General features: G+C 44.2%; 1 protein-coding gene across 1 annotated transcript in view; it reads left to right on the top strand.

The window, feature by feature from the left end:
* The first annotated feature begins 9,194 nt into the window (after positions 1–9,194).
* The window catches only part of TMEM181 (transmembrane protein 181), a 74,439-nt gene continuing 57,479 nt past the window's right edge, over positions 9,195–26,154 (top strand). Inside the window, exon 1 of the mRNA XM_019412684.2 lies at positions 9,195–9,449. Within this exon, the coding sequence (XP_019268229.1) occupies positions 9,319–9,449 (131 nt within the window). The 5' untranslated portion in view covers positions 9,195–9,318. The remainder of the gene's footprint in view (positions 9,450–26,154) is intronic.

Below are 26,154 nucleotides of genomic sequence, written 5' to 3'. Positions count from 1 at the left end.
ACGTGGATGGAACTGGAGGGTATTGTTCTAAGTAAAATTAGTCAGTCAGAGAAAGACAAGTATCATATGACTTCACTCATATGAGGACTTTAAGAGACAAAACAGGTGAACATAAGGGAAGGGAAATAAAAATAATATAAAAACAGGGAGGGGGACAGAACAGAAGAGACTCATAAATATGGAGAACAAACTGAGGGTTACTGGAGGGGTTGTGGGGGGGGGATGGGCTAAATGGGTAAGGGGCATTAAGGAATCTACTCCTGAAATCCTTGTTTCACTATATGCTAACTAATTTGGATGTAAATTAAAAAAAATAAAAAATAAAGCCGGGAACATTAAAAAAAAAAAAAAGAAAAGAAAACAGCTGAAAGACCAGACAATACATAGCACAATATGACTTGACAACCACAAAGACCTAGTTAGTAATGGCCACAAAGGCCAAATACACTGGTACAAACGCCAAGATGTAGAAGTTAAGTAGAAGGGGAAGAGGTGAAAAGATCTAGAGAAGAAAAAAGGATTTCTTTCTTTATTTTTTAATGAAGAGGAGAGAAGGGCAGACCCAGGCATGCCACCAGGGCCTGGAGAACAGTAGACCCACTGAAGTGATTGGAGTGATAGTTCAGATGAAAGCAAGAGGCCAGTTCTCAGCAGCTCGGGGACGGGGGCAAGCTGCCCACACAGCTTGAGGGTCTTGATATCATATTCATTGTCCTACTGCTCATAGGTCTGTGTGGACATTTGATGAATAGACACACTGAACCTGCGCCTTCAATAGCCTCTGGAGCAGGATGTGTGTCACTAATGCTCCATAGTGACAAGTGGGGTCTACAATGAGGCTGAGAAGAACCAGACCAGACAGAGGACTCTAGTGGAATAATGCATTGATTCCACTCAACCTCCAGGGAGGGCAAATGGCAGGAGCAGAAGAACCCTGCCAATCCTACAAGAGAAAAGGGACCTCTCTCCAAATGTTGAAAGTGACAACAGGAACACATCTCTCAATACATTGTCTACTCAATCATATTATGTGTCACAAGAAAAATAGTCTATTTGTCTTCAAATTGAGCCTACTAAAGGTGTATATTATCACTGCCTCACCATGATGAGATGATGGGACTAGAGCATCAGGTCACACTATCTGCATTTGATCTCAGAGAACTAGAAGCACAATTCCATCTCTATGGTGCAGTTCATGAGTGCTGCTTGCCTGGAGGCCCAAAGCCAAAGTCCCCATCATTCCAACAATTGGCAGTGCACCATCAGTCATCCAAGGCAAATAAATGAATCACCCCAGATATATTCTCCTTTCCCACGCAGATTCCAGTCTTGTAAATTCCACCATCTAAATGTCTTGACAATGGAGCACCTGGGTGGCTCAGTTAGTTGAGCATCCAATTCTTGATTTCAGTTCAGGTCATGATTCCAGAGTTGTGACATTGAGCCCTGTGTTGGGCTCCACGTTGAGTGTGGAGACTGCTTGGGATTCTCTCTCCCCCTCACCTCTCCCCTGCTCATGAGCTTTCTCTCTCAACAAAATAAAATAAAATTAAAATTAAAATTAAAATTAAATAAAATAAAAGTCTTGACAATGATTATCCCTTGCATTCCATCCCACTGCCACCGCATGCTGGTTTTGGCCAACATCACTTCTTACCTGGACAACTGTAACAGCCTCCTACTTCATAATGTCTTTACCTCTATTCTGCTCTCCTGCTCCCCAGAAACCTTCTTTCTAAAACTCACTTAGTCCAGTCACTCTCCTGCCCCAAGTCCTTAAATGGCTCCCACTGCATTCAGGACAAAGCTCAAACTCCTTATCATAATCAAAGAGGTCCTTTATGGTGTGTCCTCTGCCTACATGACCAGACTCAACTCTTGCCACTCTGAAGCAAATTCTGTGGTCCAGCCATGCTGAATTATTACAAGCTCCTAAACACTTTGTCCTCACATGAACTCTGTATATACTGTCCCCCTTGTTTGGAATTTCTCCTCCTCTTTTCCACTCAGTGAACCCTCCATTCCTCATTTTTCAACACAGGCATGAACTCCTCTGTGAAGTCTTTCTCAATTCATGTACCCTGAACTTACTTCCACTGTAGACTTAGTCATATTGCTTGGACCTGTTTGCACATGTGTTCCCCACTAGACTATGAATCCCTAGTGGGCAGGAACTGATTCTTACTCAATTTTGAATTTATAGTATCTCTTATTGTGTGGTATATAATGTTTACTAAGATTAAAATGAAAGTAAGTACCCAATTCTGCCCCTATGCTCAATAGAAAAATCAAGATGTATTTATTGTCCAATGTTATTGGTGCAGCCACCTGTGGATTCCCATGAGTGGCTTGGGCATTTCACTTGATGGATGGCATTAGAGGGTTGGTGATGGTTGATGACAAATGATCAGCAAACCACGAAGCCAGGGAACTTCATGTGTTTGATGTGACTCATATCTGAGCCCAGAATCTCACTTGGCAAAAGTGGTGAAATCAGAGCATGTGATCTTCATGAATCAGTGTCTGAGTCTCAGCTGTGTAAGGACAAACTGGCTTGATGGCACTTATATTAAGCTTTGGTGGAAGGACATTTTTATTGATCTAGATATTTCAAATTTATTACTTACAAATGACCAGTCAAAACATAGCTAGACCAATGCTATTTCAGTCATTTTTGTATGCTTTCCGTGAAAGCTCATCTGGGCACAACACACTTACCTCAGAATGTTACCCTTTCCTATAACAAGGTAACCACGGGGCCTCCCTGACAGCTGAGTGGGTGGTAGCAATTCCCACATCACCTCCCTGCCCACCAGTCTCTCAGTGATTCCAGCTACAAGCCAGAGAGCTAGTCCTTCTATAAAACACGGGTAGATAAGATTTCCCTGATGTGGCTAGTTTACCACAAAGCACCACTGTTAATTTCATTATAAGACATGAGTCATTTTTATGTTGCTTGTAGCTGAAATTGTGTTAAAATTAAATGTGAAGGAAGCTTTGAGAAAAATCGTGGCTTTGTGTAAGATTTCCAGAAGTGTCTAGTGATGGTGATAGTCTTACGGGACTAGACATGCCTTGAGTCCTTTTCAGAAAAAGATGGGCAAATGACTCTGCCTCAGGAGACAGGAGGATGGGGTCTCGCTCCCACTCTGCTACCAAGTGTGCTATTGTATTAACGGCTTAATCATGTTGGGCCTCAATTTCCTTATCCTTTACAGTGTTGATCTAGTGTTGTATTTAATGGTTCATAAGCCTCATCTTCAAAAGCTTTAGCACAAGTCTGTGACAGGGAACAACTCTCCCCGGAGCCCCCAGCTACCCTGGATTAACTAACACCCTTCCCTCTGAGCTGAAGCTGTGCTTGGGGCTTGGTTTTATTCTCTTGTATGGACTCTACCATCAAGCAGCAAACTTCATGGATTACTGACACTGGAGGAAAATTCTGTGAGCAGGGTGTGCTGGCCATTCTCTCTTTGCCTCCCTCCCCAGATCCATGTACCTCCCTTCTCTGCTGTCTAGTTCTGTGTCCCAGAAGGCTGATGTCTATGGACTACATCACCTGGGCTCCCTTGATCTGGCTTCCTGTCAGATTTGGTCAGTAGGTGGCACTGGCATGAGACTGGCAGGCTGGAGGACATAAATACAACTATTCATGAATATATATGCATGAATATTACTATCTATTAACAACACTCTAGAAGTTTTAGCCTTATTTGTCCTTAAATATAGGATGTATCTTCAATGGATTGCATGATGCTACATGAAATCAGGGAAACAGAGCTGTTTTTTTTAAATAGAGCTACAATACCTCACTCTCCAAACAGTTGGTCTTTAATGGGGTACCTCAGTAGACACTGTACCATGTATTGAGTAAAAGTGAATTTTCTGATTTTAGACACATCTGGGATCAAATACCATTCATATTACTTGCTCTGGAATTATGTACATATATTCAACCCCTCTGTGCATCAATTATTTCGAAAAGGTGATAACAGCATAGCCACCTGTAATGGTTAATTTTATGCATCTTTGACTGGCCATGGGGTGCCCAAATTAAACATTATTTCTGGATGAGATTAGCACTTGAATCGGTGGGCTTAGTAAAGTACATTCCCCTCCCCAATGTGGGTAGGTGTCATCCAATCTGCTGAAAACCTGAATAGAGTAGAAATCAGAGAAAGGAAGAATTTGCCCCATTTTTCTGACTCACTATTTGAGCTGGGACATCTTATCTTCTCTGACCCTCATACCTGGACTTATACCATTGGCTTTCTTGGTTTATGGGCCTTTGGACTAGGACTGGAATCACACCACTGGCTTTCCTGGATCTCCAGCTTACAGGCAAATTGTGGGACTTCTCAGTCTCCATAATCACATGAACCAATTCCTCATTGTTGTCTGTCTGTCTATCTATTTATCTATGTATCATCTATTATCTATTTATCTATCTATCTACCTATCTATTATCTCTCTCTCCCTCTCTCTCTCTCTTTCTCTCTCTTTGGAGAGCCTGACTAATACACTATCTCTTAAAACTTCTGGGATTGCGGTGTATGACAATACCATCAAGTGCTTATCACAGTGTCTAGCACATGTTATGTGCTCAATAAAATGGTTCTGTTATTATAGTTGTTGGTAATAAAACTACCATTAGTAGTATATCCAGGGAATATCTCATTTAAGAGCCAGAAAAATAAGAAGCATTGCATGGTTTCTTTGAAGAGCAAAGAATTGCATGTTAAGAAAAAAAAACTGGAAAAAACATAAACATGTGGAGGCTAAACACCATGTTACTAAACAACCAATGAGTCAGTGAAGAAATCAAAGAAGAAATTTTAAACATACCTGGAGACGAGTGAAAATGGAAACACAATGGTTCAAAATCTTTGGAATACAGCAGAAGCAATTTTAAGAGGGATGTTTATAGTGATAACCGGCCTACATCAAGAACAAACAAAAACCAAAGTTAGTAGGAGAAGGAAACAATAAAGATTAGAACAGAAATAAATAAAACAGTGACAAAAAAGATATAAAAGATAAATGAAACCAAGAGTTGGTTCTTTGAAAAGGTAAACAAAATTGGTAAACCTTTAACCAGACTTACTGAGAAAAAAAGAGAAAGCACTCAAATCAGAAAGGAATGAGAAGTAACAACTGACACGATAGAAATATAAAGGATTATAAGAGCCTATATGAAAAGTTATATGCCAACAATTTGAGCAAACTAGTATAAATGGGTAAATTCCTGGAAACATACAATCTTCTAAGACTGAGTCAGGAAGAAATAGAAAATTTAAACAAATTGTTTACTAATAACAAAATTGATCAGTGATCAACTCTGAACAAACAAAAATCCAGAACAAATGTCTTTACAGATGTATTCTACCAAACATTTAAAGAAGAGCTAATATCTATCCTTCTCAAGCAATTCCAAAAAATAGCAGAAGAAGGACAACTTTGAAATTCATTCTGTGAGGCCAGCATTACCCTGATACTGAAACCAGGCAAAGACACAACAACAACAACAACAACAACAACAAAGAAAACTACAGGCCAATATCCATGCTGAACATAGATGCAGAAGTCCTCAACAAAATATTAGCAAACCTAGTTCAATGATAAATATCAAGTACTATTTATTCCAGGAATGCAAGGATGGTTCAATATCTGCAAATAAATCAGTGTGATACACCACATTAACAAAATAAATGATAAAAAGCATATGATCACCTCATTAGATGCAGGAAAAAATATCTGACAAAATTTAACATATGTTTATGATAAAACTGTCAACAAAGTGGGTTTAGAAGGAACATACCTCATCATAATAAAGGCCTTATCTGACAAATACACAGCTAACATACTCATTGGGAAGAACTGAAAACTTTTTCTCTAAGATCAGGAACAAGACAAGGATATCTACTCTTACTTTTTTTAAATGAACATAACCACAATAATCAGACACGAAAAAAATATGGGCATCCAAATTGGTAAGGTAGAAGCAAAACTGTCAGTATTTGCAGATGACATGGTACTGTATATAGAAAACCCTAAAGACTCCACTAAAAAACTATTAGAACTAATAAAGGAGTTCAGTAAAATTGCAGATACAAACTTATTATACAGAAATCAGCATTTTAAGAAAATGTTTATTTATTTTGAGCGAGAGAGAGAGAATGAGCAGGGGAGGGGCAGAGACAGAGGGAAAGAGAGAATCCCAAGCAGGCTTTATACTGTCAGTGCAGAGCCCGACACAAGGCTTGATCCCAGGAACCATGAGACCGTGACCTAAGCCAAAAACGAAGAGTCAGACGCTCAACCAACTGAACCACCCAGGTGCCCCAGAAATCTACTGCATTTTTATAGACTAATAATGAAGTAACAGAAAGAGAAATTAAGAAAGTAATCCCACTTACAATTACATCAAAATAATAAATACCTGGGAATAAATTTAACCAAGGAGATGAACTCCTTGCTATATGAAACAACATAAAAAATTTCACAGACATAATATTCAGTAAACAAAGCCAAACTCAGAAAAATTCAAACTATATGATTCTATTCATATAATATTAAAAAAAATATAGTGATAGAAGCCAGAATAGTGGTTACCACTGGGAGAGGGGTGGCTGGAAAAGGACAAGACAGAGCCTTCTGGGGTGTCCTATATCTTCATGTGGGTGGTGGTTACATAGGTAAATACAATATAAAATTTGGATAATCTATACACATAAAATTGCACATTTTATATTTGTTGTACCTCAGTTAAAAACCAGAAGGATAGATCAAGAGTCTGAGAAGGAGCTAAATTTCCCAATCTTTTTCCACTCTGTGCAACTGAGCAATTGTCATTCTCTAACTGGAAAGCAGGAAACTAGAGATTGATTCCCTAGGACTATGTAATAGAGGGTATCTGGACTGGGACACACTGGCCGCAATCATGGGCAGCTGAACTGTGCTGAAATGGGAATAAAAGATCATCTTCAAAGATAGCCCCAAATAATTCCCCTCCTCTCTTTTGAGCATGATGTTACTGCTATCAAGGGGTTGAATCATGTTAACTCCCTTGAATCTGGACTGGACCTACACTGCTTTGACTTACAGGATGCAGAGAAAGTGACGTCATGGAGCTTCCAAGCACTTCCAAGATATGCTTCATCAATAAAGAGAAAGACGTGGGATCCAAACAGATGAGGGAAGAGAATCCTCAGGGTGATGGTGGAGAGATTGCTTAGATAACAATCGTGCACCAGGCATAGGGCAACCGGTCCAGAACTGGTCAGAAGGCTAAGAAGAGATTTCTCAAAGATGAAATTGATAGAATGCATAATGTATTTGAATATCTCAAGAGTGGAGTTAGGCAATTTTGGGAGGACCTGAGGTTGAATTACAGATTAGTACATAGGCAACTAAGTAATAAAAAAGACCTGGCTAATTCTAGAGGAAATAAAATGTGTAGAAAAGGAAAAGTAATTGTAGTACACTCTATGGCTCAACTGTGCATAACATTTGCAATATTATATAAAATATATATATATATATATATATATATATATATATATATGCAGGTGTGTGCATGTCATATTTTATCTAGCAGTGTTAGCTCTTTGTGGTGAAAGAGGCAACAAAATAAGTTAGTACCCCATACTTTTGGAGTCAGAAAACTTGCATCGTCCTCCAAGGGCTACTGTGGTTCAAAGGGAAAAAAAGGCTGAGGCTGGAGAAGTTAGGAAGTCTTCCCAGAGGAATTTTAAGTGTTCTGGTGTATCTTCGAGGTTGATTAATATTTCCCCCAGTGAGAAATTCTCTGTAGCCAATTATAAAATATTTGAGATGTGGCAGATACTGGTCTCATCCCTATCTCATTTCAGAAAACAAATCAGCATGTATGCTTTCTGAAGCCCTCTTCTTAGAGTGTCTTTCTGCGCTGTATTTTGGGTATAGCCAGTTCTGAGCTCTATTCTTTGCCCCCCAGAGATTATTAAATACAAATTTTTAAATACATGAGATGTTAACAAATTAAGGCTAAAACTGAACTGTGCAGGGTACAGGATAATCAGAAGTTATGGGAATGTTTGCAAGACTTGACAAGAGAGCTTGGCTAGCAGACGAAACATTGTTCCAAAATCTAAGGGGAAGGAGGAAATAAAACATGGGGATAGGGCCGCCCGGCTGGCTCAGTCGAGATTGTTTAAAAATAAAAATGTTTTATAAAAAAAGAGCATGGAAGAGTGGGTGAAATTAGAGCATAACATGGGAATTCTGAGAATATGTAAAGGAGTGATGGTTAGAGTCACCTGGGGAGCTTTGAAAAATACAGATTCCTGGGACCTGTATTCTATAATTTATATTCAGTAGTGTAAGTGGTGGCCTAAAATGTATATTTGCAAAATGTTTCCCAATACATAAAAAAGATAAATCTTGTGTGTAAACCTGTCCTGAATTCAGGTGGAAATGCACCGACCTCATGAGGAACAGTTGCTTCTTCACTTATTATTGTGAAAATTCACAAGAAATGACACCATCACCATCTTTAGATAACTAGTCCCACGGAAGATGTGTTAATTTGTGAGTTTCTATTTTATATTCTAGTGTTCAGCTTGTAGAGGATGAGAAACTCCCTTGCCTCCCCCCACCCCCAGATCCCGTGGTTATAGAACGTGTGGGAAGAGGCATCTCATTTTGGACACATTCGTTTATCGTTAAAAAATATTTATTATGACATAACCAGAATGGGCTTGGTTTTAAACGTTTTTGCATTAGGCCAAGCAGAACCCAGGGAGGGGGGTGGGGGGGGAGGGGAAAGCAGTCTGGGGCTGTCCATGGTGCTGAACGTGGAGCAGGCTCCAGCCTTTGACCTGTTCGGTCCGTCTCCAAGCCCCATTTTCCTTTTTTTCTGTCACCTCCAGTTTCTCCCCTTTCCCAACACGAGCAGCAGAGAGGATGGCCCTTCATATTTTTGTCCTGGGCGGCAGATGACCTTGTGTTGGATCTCCCCCCTGGCTCCTTCTCCCTGGGCGGCGGCCGATGGGCGCGGCACCCACCCCTCCTTAGGCCCCCACGGTTCGGCAGCGGATCCCATCGGCAGCCCCGCAGGGGCCGGCTCCCCTCGTGTCGCCCCGCCCCACCTCCCCCCGCGCCCCCTCCCCACTTCCCCCGCCACCTGCTCCTCCTCCTTCTCGGTCCCGCCCAGTGCGCTGGCAGCCCCCGATCCCCGGAGCAGGGAAGAGAGAGGGACGAAGGAAGCAATACAAAGGGCGGAGCGGCGGGAGGAGGGGACGCAGGGCTCGGCGCCGGGACGGCGGGCGCGGCACGGGCATGGACGCCGAGTACCCTGCCTTCGAGCCCCCGCTCTGCAGCGAGCTCAAGCACCTGTGCAAGCGGCTCCAGGAGGCGTACCGCGAGCTGAAGGAGGACCTCACGCCTTTCAGAGATGACCGCTACTACAGGTAGGGGCGAGGGAGCCCCCGCCGGCCGGGCTACGGGGAGGGGGCGCGGACCCCGGGCTTCGGGCAGCCCCCGCCCCCACCCCCGCCTCCCTAGTCCGGGAATCGGGCTGCGCTCCCGGCCTGGCAGGGTCCAGCCCCTGGGCCGCCACCTCACCCCGGCGCGTGTCGAGCAGTGGGAGGAGGGGCGGAAATGGGGGCAGGTCTGTGGATTCTGGCTGCGATCGGGGAGCCGGGGTAAAGAGCTGTATAGCCATCCCCTAGAAACCTGAGCCGAGACTCTCAAATCCGGAGAAGGGGACCCACGGGCAAACCTGAGCCGAGACTCTCAAATCCGGAGAAGGGGACCCACGGGCTTTCGTCCCTGCTTTGCTCCTCCCTCTCTTCCTCCCATCCTGTCATCCCCTCCCACCCCCCACCCGCAGGCCTACCGCCCCCACGGTCTTGCTCAGGCCTCGCTGAGTCCGGGTTTGGGGAGAGGATCACTCCCCCTCCAGCGTCAGGCAGGGAGGGCCTTGGCCTCTCTTTTGAGCTACTCAGGCCCCTGGGCTTTGGTGAAAATCTCTGAGGCTGGGATGTTCCTGAGCGTTGGGGGCAGATGGCCTCAGGGCTAAGCAGCACCTTGCTGAAGATGCTGTGGGAGGTCATGGTTCGGCAACCCCAAGGAGTTGTTGGTTTGGGCTTGTCTGTGTTCATCTCTGGCACCCTCTCCGTGTAGCTAAGGTGAGAGCTAGGAGGGCTGGAGGGCTTGCTGTTCTGATGGGAAACCATGTTCATCGTTAGCGAGTGGACTTAGCTGATGTGTTGTTCTGTCATGCAAGGACCCCGTCTGGAGTCTGGAGTCTGGGGCCCTAGGGTGGTTTTGTTACTAACTAGCTCTGTGACCCTGAGAAAGTTATCTGCTGACTTTGCTTTGCAAGCTTCCTCATCTGTAAAATGGGTAGCTTGAACCAGAAGGTTTGTGAGGAGGCAAAAATTCAACGGATAATGTACTCACTATGTGCTTAAGGATGGAAGTTGTACCGCACAGCTATCTTTGAAGGGGTGATAGTCATTTTTTCACAACAGGCCCTAATAGCCATATATGTGCTAGAAACACATATATCACACTTATCATCAGACCTTTTCAAAAGTCCAATGGCTTCCCAGGGGCTAATCAGCAATATATTGCTGACTGATACATTGGTCACAGAATTACTGAGTGGAAAAGCCCATTTAAAAGATAAGTGATCCCTGTGGTGAGTCTCTGGATGAGACTCACAATCTGTCTAATGCCGCCCCCCGGGAGACCTGACAGTGTGATAAAAACAAACAAATCAACAAAACCCAGGTAGTTTTCAATCTTATGTTTGATGAATATTCCAGTTTCCTTTCCTACTAATTTCTCACCACTCTATTTTTTTTTTCTCTGTATTTGTTTTCTTGGGAACATTTCTTTGGCAAGGGATGTAGTGAATAGCTAAATGATCTTAATTCAGGTAGCAGAGAAGAGAACAAAGCCACACCACTGGTTAATTCACAATTGGATCATCCTTTGTTCATTCACCCATTTATTCAATGAATAGTCATCGAGTTAACTCTTGTGTTCCTGCTACCATTCTGGGTGTTAGAGATACAGGGTCCCTGATACCATGGAGCTTATAGGTAATAAACAAATGATTACATATTGTAATGAGGGCTAGCAAGATAATAAACCAGGTGCCATGATAAGAAGCGATGGGGGTGCCACTTCAGAGAAGGTAATGGAGAAGGCTTTTAGAGAAGGTGACATCTGACTAAGAATGAAGAATGAGTTGCTCACTAGACAATGAGCTAAGGAGGAAAGTTCCACAAGAGGGAGTATAAGTGTAAAGTCCCTGAGGCCATATAAACACGGTATAGTAGTCCCCTCTACTCTGCAAGGGTTATGTTCTAAGACCCCCAGTGAAACCACAGATAGTACTGAATCCTAGACCTACTGTTTTTTCCTATACATACATACCTATGATAAGGTTTAATTAATTTTTAAAATTTCTTTCTTCTTTTTTTAATGTTTATTTTTGAGAGAAAGACAGAGCATGAATGGGAGAGGGGCAGAGAGAGAGGGAGACACAGAATCCAAAGCAGGCTCCAGGCTCCCAGCTGTCAACACAGAACCCTACGTGGGGCCTGAACTTCTGAATTGTGAGATCATGACCTGAGCCGAAGTCAGACACTTAACCAACTGAGCCACCCAGGCTCCCCTAATTGATTTATTTTTTAAAGTTTATTTATTTTTGAGAGAAAGAGTGAGAGAGAGAGTTGGGGAGAGGCAGAGAGCAAGGGAGAGAGAGAATCCCAAGCAGGCTCCATGCTGTTAGTATGGCACCCAATGGGGGATTTGATTTCACAAACCATGACATGATCTGAGCTGAAATCAAGAGTTAGATGCTTAACTGACTGAGCCACGCAGGTGCCCCAATAGAGTTTAATTTATAAATTAGGCTCAGTAAGAGATTAACAACAACTAAAAATTAAATAGTACAATTATAATATAATCAAGATTGTGTGAATGTAGTCTCTCTCAAAATATTTTACTGTACTGTACTTACCCTTCTTGTGATGATGTGAGATGACAACGTGACCATGTGGTGAAATGTAGTAAGGTGAATGACATAGGCTTTGTGATGTGACATTAGGCTACTATGGACCTGCTGACCATATATCAGAAGCAGGATTATCTGCAGGTAACTGAAGCGGCCACGGAAAGCAAAACCACAGATAAGGGGGGACTACTGTGTATTCAAGGAATAGACAGAAGACCAGCATGGTCAGAGAAACAGGTAGGGCCAGGTCATATTTAGTCTTGAATGTTAGACCGAGAAGTGTGAATTTCATTAGAATTCCAGTGTGAAGCCATTGAAGGCTTTAAGTGGGGGGAATGATATGAGCAGTTTGGCTGCCTGTCCTACAGCAAGCATCTGAATCTATGCTTCAGGAACAACTCCACCAGTTGATTTGGATCTTGAAGACCACGAATTTACCATGGTTGGAAGGGGAAAGTGGTGAATTCTGTCTCCCTGCTATGAGAACAAGTCAACTACAGAATGCTTGACAATATTGTGTGTTGGCAGAGCAGTGAGGCTGAATCATGAAGACTGGTTTATAGTGAGGCGATGTTTTGGGTCATTGATCTATCTTCCATTGCTCCACTGGATTTTTATATCAATGGGTTGTACCTTTACAAAACTAGGCGAAATATTCTTGAGCTTCTAAGTTGGGAAGCTGATAGTCACAGCTCCTGCATCCTCTTAGCTAGAAGATGAACTTGCTACTATAATTTTTGCTCCTGCTTTTCTCACTGCCTTTGTTTCCTCATTAGTGATTTATGATTAAAAGGCACCCTTCCTTTTTCCCCTGGAGGACTGGGCCTTGCTTCATGTGGCTGACAGTTTCCTCGTAATAGGGTACAGCAAGGAAGACAGCTGCTAATGCCCATTTTCAAAAGATTGTTGGTCCCTCCGTTAGTTGCCATGACTGTTTGCATATTGGCTACATGATTTGGCATCATTGAAAAATGGCAGCCACGTTATCAAAGGACTCTTAGTCATTTGCACAAACTGAGAGATGACAGTGGTACAGCCCGATAGGAAAGGGGGAGTCGGCACCATGTAAGCTGAGTCTGAATCCTGGGTCTAAGTCTCAACTCTACCCTTTGCCAACTCCCTGGCCTTGGGAGTAATCGCTGTAGTTCACTGGTGATAAATTTCCACATAAGAAAAATAAAGCAAAGATTTCATAGGCTCAACTGCTTTGTGAAAATAACACTGAAGATGCTTTCCAATACAGACAACAGAAAAACCAAAGCAGGCGGGAGGCAATGAATTGAGTTGTAGATCCAGCAGCCTAATGCTGTTATCAAGTCCTTTCTTTTTAACTTGATGGCACTTGGCTTCCATTGGCCACTAATAATCATGTAAGCTATTGCTTCTTATTGACATTCATGGGCAGAATGGGCTGGCTTCCTCTAAAAGACAAGGGATAACTTGAAGCCTGCAGCAAAACTCCTTGAATCTCATCTATTCTCCCACCAAAATGTAACAATGAAGAAGACAGACGTGTGTTGACCAGGACAGAACTTTCATACACTGCAGATGGGAAGAAAAATTGGACCAGTCCCATATGCGACTGTTTGTCTAAAGTTGAACATATGCATCCCCTTTGGTCCAGCAATCCCTCTTAGGTATTTACCCTACAGAAATGCTTATACATGTCCTCAACAGACAAGGACTAAAATGTTCATAGCTGCACAATTTGTAATACTCTTTAACTGGAAACCAACCTAATACTCGTCAACAGTAGAATGGATAAATTTGACTTATTCCATAATGGTATATTATACAGCAATGAAAGTAAACAACTTACAACTATACACAATAAAAATGAGTCTCACACACACATAACATGAGCAAAAGAAGCTCAGAGTATATACACAGACTATATACTGTTTGATTCTACTTATATATAGTATAAAACAGGCAAAATGACCCTATGCTCTTGGAAGTCAAGGTAGTGGTTACCCATGAGAGAATAGTGAGTGGAAGTGGGCAGGAAAGGGCTTTATGGCTGCTGGTAATATTTTGTATCTTGATCTGGGTGCTGGTTACACAGGCATATTCAGTTTATGAACATCTACCAAGCTATACACACAAAGTGTGTACTTTGCTGTTTGTGTATTATGCTTCAATAGAAAGCTTAAAAGAAAACCAACTCCTGTGTCTCATTGGTGACATCAGGGCCCTTGCTCTTTCTTGAGCTCCTGGGAAGGAAATAGAGGCAAATCAGAGCACCCCAGGAGCTGAGGGTGGGGCTAATTTCCCTAAGGCGTGTGTCCTCAAGGGAGGAGAGGTAGAGAGCAAAACACGGTTGGAACTCATTTAGGAAGAAGATGTGAGGAATGGATACCAGGCAGGCCCCCATGTCCATGAAATACATAGTAAGGATCTGAAGAAAAATGAAGGACAGTAAATATGTTCCACTGGAGCTCAGCTCTTGGAGACTTTGTGGTTGGTCATTTTGCTGACCCATACTGTGTTTCTCATGTTATTACTTTACCTCTGTAAAATACTACTGCAAAACGAAGATGGGCTTGAATTTTCTTGGCCAGAAAAGTGATGCCAGTGGTCCTTACCCAAGAGGCTTTCAGAAGCAACATTTCGTCACCTTGGTGAATTCATCAGGGCCCAGGGGCCCACCTTTAGTCTTGATGGCCTACTTTAGCCAGCACATCAAGAGAAGGATTCTCATTAACTAAGCTCTGGGCTAATGTACAGAATCAGGATGCCAGTCTATTTAATTGGGTGATGCAGACCCCTGAGAACACAGATAATGATGGTCATGGCATCACAACCGGGGGATTATTAGATCAGGAATTCCCAATGCTAGCTGCACATCAGGATAACTTGGGGGAGCTTTTGAAAAGACAAATGCCCAGGGTTGCCTGGGTGGTTCAGTTAAGCGTCCGACTTCAGCTCAGGTCATGATCTCATGGTTCATGGGATTGAGCCCCTCGTCAGGCTCTGTGCTGACAGCTCAGAGCCTGGAGCCTGCTTCAGATTCTGTGTCTCCCTCTCTCTCTGCCGTTTCCCTGCTCATGATGCCTCTCTCTCAAAAATAAACATTAAACATTTTTTTAAAAAATTAAAAGGACAAATGCCCAGTAGTACCCTCAAGAATTCTGATTTAATTGGCCTGGGCTGGATCTCAGCCAGGATGGAAAACCCAAGAGGGGTGAGTAGAATGTTTAAGAGCATTAAGCTGAGGGTGCCTGGTACGTCCGTCTCAATGGGCCAGACTTGCCAGCAGGACAGCAATACTGGAAATCATTAGTTAAGGCTCCTCCCCAACGCAAAGCACAGCAGCTGCTGTCACCAATCACCTTGGCTTTTTCCACACTTCTAGGCTGACCTAACTCCCTTTTTAGGTTAATGCATCTGTTCAGGTTATAGGTAGGTTTAAAGGTCTGAGGACCATTTTTTCCATTTAAGGCAAACCTGCATATATGTGCTGGTTTTGATGTTAATGACCCATCAGACCCGACCCACCTAATATGATTTTCATGTTAATGTTTCAGCTGGCTAACATTTGTCCTTCTTTTCAAGTTATTGGGGACAATTCATTGTAATTAGAGTACTGACCTCTCTCTTTGTCTTTTTTTTTTTTTTTTTTTTTTTTTGGTGGGAGGAAACGTAAGTATCTCTGATGAGACCATAATTTTAGAAAGGTAGAAAAATCATTTCATTAAACTTGTATGCTTGAGAACTTAGAGTTATGTACAAATCTGGCTCAGCGAGAAAGGCTGGTTTTCTGTTTGGGAAAAGACACAGATAGGCCTCAGAAGGGCCCTGGACCAAGGACCTAGCAAACATGTGTATGAGGGGCCAGTGGTGGGCACTAGGACAGGTCAGCAACTCCCAGACCTACCCAAGTCCTCCCAAGGCAGCACCCCTCCCCCATGACTCCTGACTGCTTTCTGCACCCATGCTCTGGGATCTTGCTCCATCAATTATTCTGTCTTGTTCTCATGTCTCAGTCTTTCCCTCAACTCTGACTCCTTCCCAATGCTTAGTCCAAACTTCCTTCAGCCCAGCCTCCTTGGGTGCAACCACACTGTCTTCTTCAACCAATGTTGGCCTGCCTTCTTCCTCTACCATATTGTCCTGCAGTTGAGTTAAGGGTGGTCCCTGCATGTTGGCTCCCATGTTGTTTCCTTCCTCACTGATTTCATAGCAGATGCCTGACTTACTCCCACTGGTGCCTAACTCAAATTCTTACATATCTAATTGCTTTACATATAGCCCCAATATGCATATTTTTAGCTATTTGCAGTCTGCCTGCTTTGTATCCCTGTGAAACAGCACTCAACATCTGCTGGCTATAGATATGGCAAACCGTGTGGCTATAAAAGACCCCAAACTGTTGCTGCCCTTGGGAGTTCTCTGACTCAGAGACTCCTTCCTCCCTCTGCTGAGCAATATTACCAGTACACAGAAGTCTCCTCTTCAATTCTCCCCCCGCCAGGGTTTGCTAGCATTCTTTATTGTGGTAAGGCTGTGTCTAATCTGTCTCTATGTCATGAGCATCTAAAACAAAGTATATCACACAATAGGTGTGTGATACCTGCTACATTAAAAGCATGAATGAATGAAACAATGGAAGAAGTTTCACTAAATTACAGGCAAGCAGATTTTGCACCAGTTTTTAATAGATAGAAGCTATGAACTGAAGAGTTCCACGTGAGCCCCCAGTAAAATTGGGAATTGCTTGCTGGGCAGTAGTTGCTCTGGAGTAACCACCAGGAAGATAACTTTAAAAATATAGTGAAAAATTATTAAAGATATTAAAATTTACAGTAGAAAATATTCAGTTAATGCAAAAGAAAACAGTAAAGGGGACTAGAGGAACAAAAAAGACATGAGACATATAGAAGATAAATAAAATGGCAGACATAACTCCAGCTGTATCAATTATAATATGAAACGTGAAGAAACAAAACAATCTATCAAGAGGCAGAGGTTGTCAATGAGATAATAAGCAAGATCCAGTTATATCCTGTATACAGAAAACACACTTTATTTTTTTAATGTTTATTTATTTTTAGAGAGAGAGAGAGAGAGAGAGGCAGAAAGGGAGAGAAAGAATCCCAAGCAAGTTCTGCACCAACAGACGTGGGGCTTGATCTCACAAATTGTGAGATCATGACCCAAGCCAAAAGCAAGAGTCAGATGCTTAACCAACTGAGCCACCCAGGCACCCCCAGAAAACACACTTTAGATTCTAAGATATAAATGAGTTGAAAGTAAAGGATGGAAAAAGATAGATCATGCAAACAGCAAACTTAGAAAAGCTGGTGTGACTATACCACTACCAGATAAAATAGCTTTTAAAATAAAACATGTTACTGAGAGATAAAGAGGGATATTCTACAATGATAAAAGGGTCAAACCATTAGGAAGATATAGCCCTGTAAACTTGTATGCAATGAACAACAGAGCCTAAAATACATGAAGCAAAAACTAACAGAAATGAAGGGAGAAGTAGAAGATTCAAAAATAATAGTCGGAGTCTTCAATACCCACTTTCAATGATGGATGGAAAAACTAGCCAAGATATTGATGATGTTGATAAAAGGCTTGAACAACAGCATAAACCAACTAGACCTACTAGGAATCCATAGAATACTATGCCCAACAACAGTAGAATACAAATTCTTCTCAAGTGTACACAGAGCATTCTCTGGGATAGATCATATATTAGTCCGTGAAACAAGATGTAATAAATTTAAAAGGACTGAAATCAAACAAAAGAAGTTCTGCAACAACCATGGAGTGAAAATAGACATCATTTATAGGAAGGAATTTAGGGAATCTCCAAATGTGGCAATTAAACAACACACTCCTAAATAACCCATTGGCAAAAGATGAATCATAAAGGAAATTCATATTTTGAGATGAATGGAGTGAGGACACACTTCACCAGAACACCTGGGATACAGCTAAAGCAGTACTTAGAGGGAAATTTATAGCTGTAAATGTACATATTAAACAAGAGGGAAGAGCTCAAAGCAATACTTAACCTTCTACCTTAAAACATTGGGGAAGAAAAGAAAACCCAAAGCAAGCAGAAGAAAAACAATAGTAAAGAGTATGCTGAAGATTAATTAAAGAAAAATAGAGAAACAATAGGGAAAATGAATAAAACTAAAAGTTGGTTTTATGAAAAGATCAATTCACTTGACAAACCTATAGCTAGACCGACCAAGAAAAAAAGAAGATGCAAATTACCAGAATCAGGAATAAAAGAGGGAACATTGCTCTCAATCTTACAGAAATAAAATAAATAAAAGATTACAAGGGAATGCCATTAGATAATTGACGTGGATAAATTCTAAGAGACACTGTTATGCTGTTACCAAACCAAAGACCTCGCAAGAAAACCACAATCTCTCATGGATATAGACAGGACAATTTTCAAACAAAACAAAAAGCTAGCAAACTGAGTCCAGCAATGGGATTATCAAAAAAAGGATTATGCACCATTACCAAGTGGTGTACGAATGCAAGGTTGTTTTAACATTAAAAAAATCAATTAATATGTAATGCCACCAGCCCATCTCATGTTTTATTTCATTTGTCATTTGGTGTTTCCAGGTTGTACAACTCTGTGCTTATGGGATGTCCTGAATGACCTTAACTGGCTGCTGGTGTCTGTATGGCACCTGTGGTTCAGACAGCAGGGTTCTTCCTGGTGGCTCACCCAAGTTAATTATTTTTATGTGCGCCTTCATGTAAACAGAGCCTTGGCCCATGCAGCAGAGTTGTTTTCTTCTCTTTTCTTTTTTTATTTTTTTTAATGTTTATTTTTGAGAGAGAGAGAGAGAGAGAGAGAGAGCAAGACAGAGCATAAGAGGGGCAGAGAGAGAGGGAGACACAGAATCCAAAGCAGACTCCAGGCTCTGAGATGTCAGCACAGAGCCCAAAGCAGGGCTCGAACTCATGGACTGTGAGATCGTGATCTGAGCCAGTTAGATGCTTAACCGACTGAGCCACCCAGGCACCCTTTTCTCTTTTCTTTAAAGCTAGCTGCATCTTGTTCTGAACCGAGAGGAAACACATAAAGAAGACATTCATTTCCTTGAGAGCAAAGCAGGAAGAAGTCCAACTGTTCCCCGGGGCTGGTTAGTATTCAGCTACAGCAAGGACTCCACTCTTACAGTAGAAGACCATCATTTTCCAGATGAGAACAGGCCTCCAAAGCTCGAAATATGAAAGCCGGGACCCTGGATTAGCTTCCTAGGGCTGCGGTGACACAGTGCCACAAACCGAGCGGCTTATGCGGCAGATGTCTATTGTCTCCCAGTTCTGGAAGCCAGAGTTCTGAGCTCAGGGTGCCCGCAGGGTGGTTCCTTCCGAGGCTGTTCCTTGGCTGGTACATGGCCTTCAGTCTTTTCCCAGTGTCTTCACATTGTCTGCCTCTGCATCCAGATTTCCCCCATGAGGACACCAGTCGTGGTGCATCAGGACTCTTATTTCTGAATAAGGCCCCATTCACAGGCACTGGGCATCAGGACTTCGACAACTAGGGGACATAGTTCCACCCATAACAGGCTCTCCTTGAAGAGGATAGCCCATGTGTGGATACAGGCTGTGGCTTAGATTCCCCTCTGGATATTTTCTAAACTAGCAGTTGACTGACGAACATGAGCCAGGAGGGCTGCGTCTTGACTTGGCTCTGTTGCTACCATCCTGGAAATCAGGTCTGCACATCTCACAGAAGGATCTCAGATCCCTCCTGGCTCTAAACCCAAGACCACAGAGTGGGGGCGGGGGGTGTTGTGGACCTGAAGGGGGTGACCCGGTAATGGCCTTCCCAGCAGAGATGATTACGCTGAGCTGCCTGAACTTTATGAAGTTCAGGTTGGGAAAGGTGTGTGTGTGTGTGTGTGTGTGTGTGTGTGTGGTGTATGGTGTGTGTGTATATGGTATGTGTGTGGTGTGCATGGGTGTGATGTGTGTGTGTGAAACCAGTTTTCAGAGGTAAGGTGACCAAAGTGTCCTGGCTTTGGCACTGAACGTCCAGTGTCCTGGGAAAGCCCTCAGTCCTGGGAGTGTCCGAAGGTTGGTCACCAAAGGTGCGGCTGCGGCTGCAGCCTGAGGATGTGGGGTCTGAGGCTCTGAGGCTGCACCGACCGCCTGGAGCCACGTGTGTGCACGTGGGGTGGCAGCACCAGAGTCCTGGGCAGAGGGGACAGAAGATGAGCCCTTGAACTTCTCCACTCAGGATTGTTGGTTCTCCCTCCTTTGTCCAGCTTTCTCTTCTTGCCTCAGCCCTTGTCCGCCCTGCCTGCGGAATAAAGACAGGCTGGTTACCTTGGGGCCGTGGTTCCCAGAGGCGAGCCCCCCCAAGGCAAGAAAGCCTCAAGGCTCTTTTTAAAGCAACTACTATTTGGGGGGCACCGCCTTTCCTGTCCCGAAATGAAATTCCTTGGTAATATCTTGCATGCTTCCGTAACTTAAAAAACAAAAACAGCTACCATAAATGTAATCAGAACAAGCAATGAAAGCAATGCATAAATAGTATGTATTTCAACCCACAGAGGCTCTGGTAAGTCACTAAAAGGAAATGTGCCTGGGGGCGCCGGGGGCTCAGTCTGCTAAGTGTCTGACTTCCGCTCAGGTCATGAGCTCACGGTTCATGGGTTTGAGCCCCTGGAGCCTGCTTCAGATTCTGTGTCTCCTTCTCTCTCTTCCCTCCCCCACTCACATTCTCTCTCTCTCTCTCTCCTTCTCTCTCTTTCTCTCTCAAAGCTAAATAAACATTTTTTTTTTTTTTAAAAGGAACGAAATGTGCCAGGGGGCAAGATTTTCAAAAGCCACTGCTTTTGACCCCTCTGCAGGCATTCCCCGGGGTGGGTGGGCGCCCACACTGTTCCCCACAAGAGGCCACCCTCTGAAGGTTGCCCCACCCCTACCCCTCATTCAGCCCAGGTTGCAGGGCATTGCCCTGCCCATTTTGGACGTTTCTATACCAGGGCTCCTGCCTTCCTCCCTGACCCTGTAAGTTCTTGAGTTTTGTGCCCTTTAGTCTGCATCCTCCAAGTCAGGATAAAGACCTTTCTTCTGTATGTTCAAGGCCAAAGTAGCCTGGTGGCCTTTCTGTGGCCTAAGGGCCCCTGGACCTGCAGCTGGACGTCCCCTTCTCGTACCTGGAACTGGCCAACTCAACATTTACGCTAACTTGGCAATTTATGGCAAATTGTGGATCTAATTTGAGCAGCTTGGTTTGCTGTGCAGGAAGTGGCTTGCTCCAGTGGCTGGCTGGTCCCCTTCTGGAAGCAGAGCTCTGAAGGTAGAGGCAGGCCTTGTGATGAGCCAGGGCCCTGGGGGTGCTGCACACAGAAGTGGGGGGAGCATTAGCGGGGGGAGGGCGGGGATGCTGTCCTACCTCCTTTGTCTCCTAGGGAATGAGGGAAGCAAACCGAACTTGGAAAAAATACCATAACCTGGGGACAGCTGTGCTCTTTCAATTCTTTTGAATACACCCACATGGCTCGGAAAGTGCCCTTCGGGTGTAGTTATTCGTAGGGCAGTGCTCTTAACAAATCGTGTTGATTTCCAATCCCCAAGCCCCATGAGGACTTGAAGAAGGGTTATGTTTCTATGTGAGGACTATTACCAGTTTCCTCAGTTTACCTGTCCAGCATTTCTGACATGCAACCCCATGGGCTCGGTGAAGAGAGCCCTCAATTTTGATTCAAGCCAACAAAGATAACTTAAAAGTTACTTCGGAAAGGGGAAGCCCACGGACGGCTCGGTGGTGAATGATTGAGAAGCTCCAGACCTGGCATTCTTCTTATGGCGGTTCTCCTCAGCTGCTTGCAGGGCAAAAATGCAAAATCAAACACCGTCCCTTCAGGTTGCAATAGTAATGATGACTTTGCTGAGTTCTCACTGTCGAGTGCAATGTCAGGGACACTTCCAGGCATTAACTGTCACTTTATAGAGATATGGTACAATAGCTTTTAAGACTATTGATTGCAAGTATTAATTTCAGCCCAAAAGAAGGAATTTATTACAAAGACACAGAGATAATTTACAGAATCAAAGGGCAAAAATGCGGCTGGACCCCAGGAAGGAGGTGGAAGCGACTCTGCATTGATTTCATGGGTTTGTCATTCTGATCTCTTACCAGTGCCCCAAACCACTACTTACCAAATTTACTGCCCAGTGGAAGCCTTTAGAAAGCCTTAATAATGACGATGCCTAAGCTCTACTTCAGATTCTGATTGGATTGGTTTGGGGTTCAGCCTGGGTATTGGGCCTTTTTAAAGCTCTCAAGTGATTTTGACTTCAATACATTTTGAGTCCCATTGTTCTAAACTAATTTGTTCCTCTGCCCTTTTGTCCTGCCTGCCTGGGAGCTCCCAGTCTTTGACCAATACCCATACTCTCTTCTCTGTGCTTAAGCTGCTCTTTTGCAGGAAGAAATCACCACCAGGCAGGCATTAGTAGGAGTCACATTTTTTTAGAAGTCATCATTAATATGAGATCAAAGACGTCAGCTGGGGCCTCCAGGAAGCCCCAGAATCCTGTTAGATTTCCCCAGGACGCTCATTTGCCCAGTCTTTGCAGCAATGACTTCAAACCTTCTCCACCTCTTTGTGCTGAATCAAGTGAACAAGTCCCCAGAGCCCCCCGGGCCCTGCCCCCAACCTCCCATCCCTCCCCACCATGGCCATGCTTGCTTCTGCACCTGAGTCGTCCTGATAAAGGTCCACATAGTTCCTGGCCTCTGCCACCTCTGCCCCACTGAGGGGAGGCTTGTTCACCCCTCATCGGCTGGACTGGTGCCCATAGGCCCTGACTCCCCAGTGCCTGCTTGCAGGGGCCCGGGATACAACCTAGATGTGTTGGTCAGACTCCGGACTGCGGAAGCCAGATGGCAGGACAGAACCAACAGACTGTTTCCAGACATGGTAGTTTCTGGCAATCTTTCTGCAAGATCAAGCAACCAGAGATGTTGGTAGTGAAGCCCGGGACAGCTTGCACTCCCTTGAATTTACTCTCCTGAGCCCCTGCCTCCATTCTCTCTCCATGCTTCCCTGGGGTAGCACCTGCTTCCCATAAAGTTAATATGGAAATTTTTGCCTCAGATTCTGTTTTTGAGGGAAGCAAGCCGAGATCTTGTTAAACGTGAAGGCAGTTTTGCCCAGTGACCCATAGAAGAAATACAGGCCGGGAGGAGTGTGGCCAGCTGTCCTGGTTTGCCTGGGGCTGCAGGACCCCGGGAATCAGGCTTTCAGTACTAAAACTAGGAAAGTCTCAGGAAAACCGGGACCAGCAAGGTGTCCTCACAGACGGGGGAGCACACTCAGCTTCCCACCTCTGAATGACACGCTTGCTGCTCCCACAGCCCCCGCCCTTTCCTTCCGTGGGAAAGTGCCCTCTGCCCCATCCTCGAAACCGTGAGAGGACACGCCAGTATATTGCCAGTCATCTGGCAAATCCAGCTGTCCTTCGTTCAGTACGCATGCTGGGTGTCTTTCCATACCGGGCTTTGTGCCAGGCCCTGGAGAAATGAGAAGTCAAGGGCGGCACAGGGAAGTCGCAGGTGATGGTAGTGGAATGGTACTTGTTTGGTGAAAGTGAAGTGTATGCAAAACAACCTCCAAAGGCTGAAGGAAAAGGCCGACAAGTCCCCCTTGAGGAGAAGTGGTTTATTAAGGGGTCTTATGGACAGAAGCATATCTTGGGCATCATAAGACAGGAGATCTCTGCAGCCCCACCTCCTGAAGACCTGCTTCTGTAACCCCAGAGGCTGACAGTACATGTGGGGGACCAGCCAGGAGGACAAAGCTTGAGAGCAGGTGTGTGTCATGGCCACAGGCCAGATTGAGGACGTTACCGCATGGGGTGTAGTTAAGGGTGTGGTTAAGCAAAAGGAAAGAGATGGAGGGGGTGCTGTGCTCAATGTTTCAGGTCACAGACCAGTCATCATGGCGGATTCGTTCAAGATGGCGTTAGTGTGGTTCATGCAGTGTCTCCCAAGTGCAAAGAACAAAATAAAAGCTACGTTTCAGTCAAATAAATTGAGAGTGATACTTAAAAAATCCTAAATTACCACAGGCAGAGAAGGTGAAGGTATCAGTATGCTGGACACTAATTCCTGGTGAGTCGAAGCAGTGGGGCCCGTGAGCAAGGGCTGTGCCCCATGAGAGTGTGTGAGAGCCAGGGTTGGGCCCTGCTTCTACTCACTACGCTTCATTATTGCAAGTACAAGAAACCAATGGGTACTGAGGAAAAAAGAGGGCATTTGTTTCAAAGTGCTAAGAGGACAGAATGAGATCATTTGTGTAAACTCCTTAGCATAGTAGTCAACTTTATAGTGATTCTGGGAGTTCCGTGCAGTTATCTTACCTTTGGAGATGAGAACAGAGGAAGCAAACATTATGTAGCAAGACTATGGAAACCAGTCTCCAAAGATGGTACCCGAGAGAACCACTCCTCCCAGGGTTCACGCTCTTCTCTTGTCTCTTCCCCGTGGATCTGGGCTGGCTCCGACTGGCTTTTTACCCACAGAATATGGTGGTAGTGATGCTGAACGATGTCTGAGGCCAGGTCGTAGGAAGCCCTGCAGCTTCTTCTTTGGTGTCTTGGAGCCACCATTCGAGGGGAAACCAGCCACAAGTTTGAAGTCCAACTTCCTGGGCAAAACTGTCTTCACGTTTAACAAGATCTCGGCTTGCTTCCCTCAAAAACAGAATCTAAGGCAAAAGTTTCCATGTGGAAACCAGCCACAAGTTTGAAGTCAAACTTCCTGGAGATCTATGAGGAAGCCCAAGCGAGCCGTGTGGAAGAAGCCACATGGGAAAGACTGCCTGGCTGGCCCCTGCTTTCCAGCCATCCAAGCTCAGGTACCAGACATGTGAGAGGATGCATTTTGGATGTCCAACACAGTCAAGCCTTCAGATGACTGTGGCCCCGATGTCATCAGACTGTATTCACAAGGGAGACCCCCAGCAAAAACCACTCAGCTGAGCTTGTCAACACACAAGACCACGAGAGATAGTAAACTATTGTTTTAAATCACCGTAGTAGATGCCATCTAAAATGGTTTCCAGTGACCCCCCCACCTCAAGATATTCACACCCTTTCATGTGTGATCCCCACCTCTTGAGAGTTGGATGGACTTGTAATTTGCTTCTAAAGAATAGAGTAAAAACATTGGGATGTCACCGGTGAGGTTAGGTGACTTGTGTCTTACCCTCACTATCTAGTTCTTCTCACTGACTCCCTCAGATGAAGCAAAGCTGCCTTGTCAGAAGCTTCCCTGTAGAAAGTATCAAGGGGTAAGGAACTGAGCATGGCCCCCAACCAACAGCCCATGAGGCACTAGATCCTGCCAACAACCACAAGCATGAGCTTTGAGGTGGACCCTTCCCCAGTCTAGGCTTGAGGATAACTTCAGTTCCAGATGCCACAGTGCCTACAGCCTGAACCAGAGCCTGAGCAAAGGGACCCAGTTAATTGAGCCCACATTCCTGACCCACAGAAACCACAAGATAATACATGTTGTTTTAGGGCCCAAAGTTCTGAGGTAATTTGTTCTGTAGCAACAGATAAGTAATATCGCTACTATATGTTGGAGTAGTTTGTCATGCAGCGATAAATAATGTGAACGAGTACAATGATAAGAAAGCAAAAACAAGTCTTATATTGTCAATAACCCCAAGCTGAATGTCTGTGCTCTGGAATTACTAAACCTGATAAAAAGATAAGGTTTAGAACCAGTAAGAGGTTAGACCTTGCTTCTCCTGATCAGTTCTCAGGAGTCAAGAAGACCATGAAAAGTAAGCTCCCATGTCTGGTGCAACAAGTAGGCCAGAAGGCATAAGCCCTCCTGCAGATGACTGGAGGAGGTTGTGGGGAAGGCAGCATGGCGAGAGAACTGAGCCCTGGTGGAAATACCTTAGTTCTGCTCTGCTTACTGCAGAGGGGATGAGTCAGCTGGTGATGGGCATCGGGAGTTGTTGAAACCCAGGCCAAAGAGGTCGCTAATGTCAGCTGGCATCAACTATAACCAGGCTCAGGGGAGAGTCAAGACTGCGAGATTTTCCTGCCTTGGAACAAAAAATAGGCAATTAGAGTCATTGGTACTGAATTCATCTATATTCTCTGCCTTGAACATGTAG

Source organism: Panthera pardus, unplaced genomic scaffold (assembly GCF_024362965.1).
Source record: "Panthera pardus isolate Hobbes unplaced genomic scaffold, ASM2436296v1 HiC_scaffold_17, whole genome shotgun sequence".
NCBI lineage: Eukaryota > Metazoa > Chordata > Mammalia > Carnivora > Felidae > Panthera > Panthera pardus.
The sequence above is the reverse complement of the archived record's forward strand: the minus strand, read 5'-3'. Positions and strand labels throughout refer to the sequence as shown.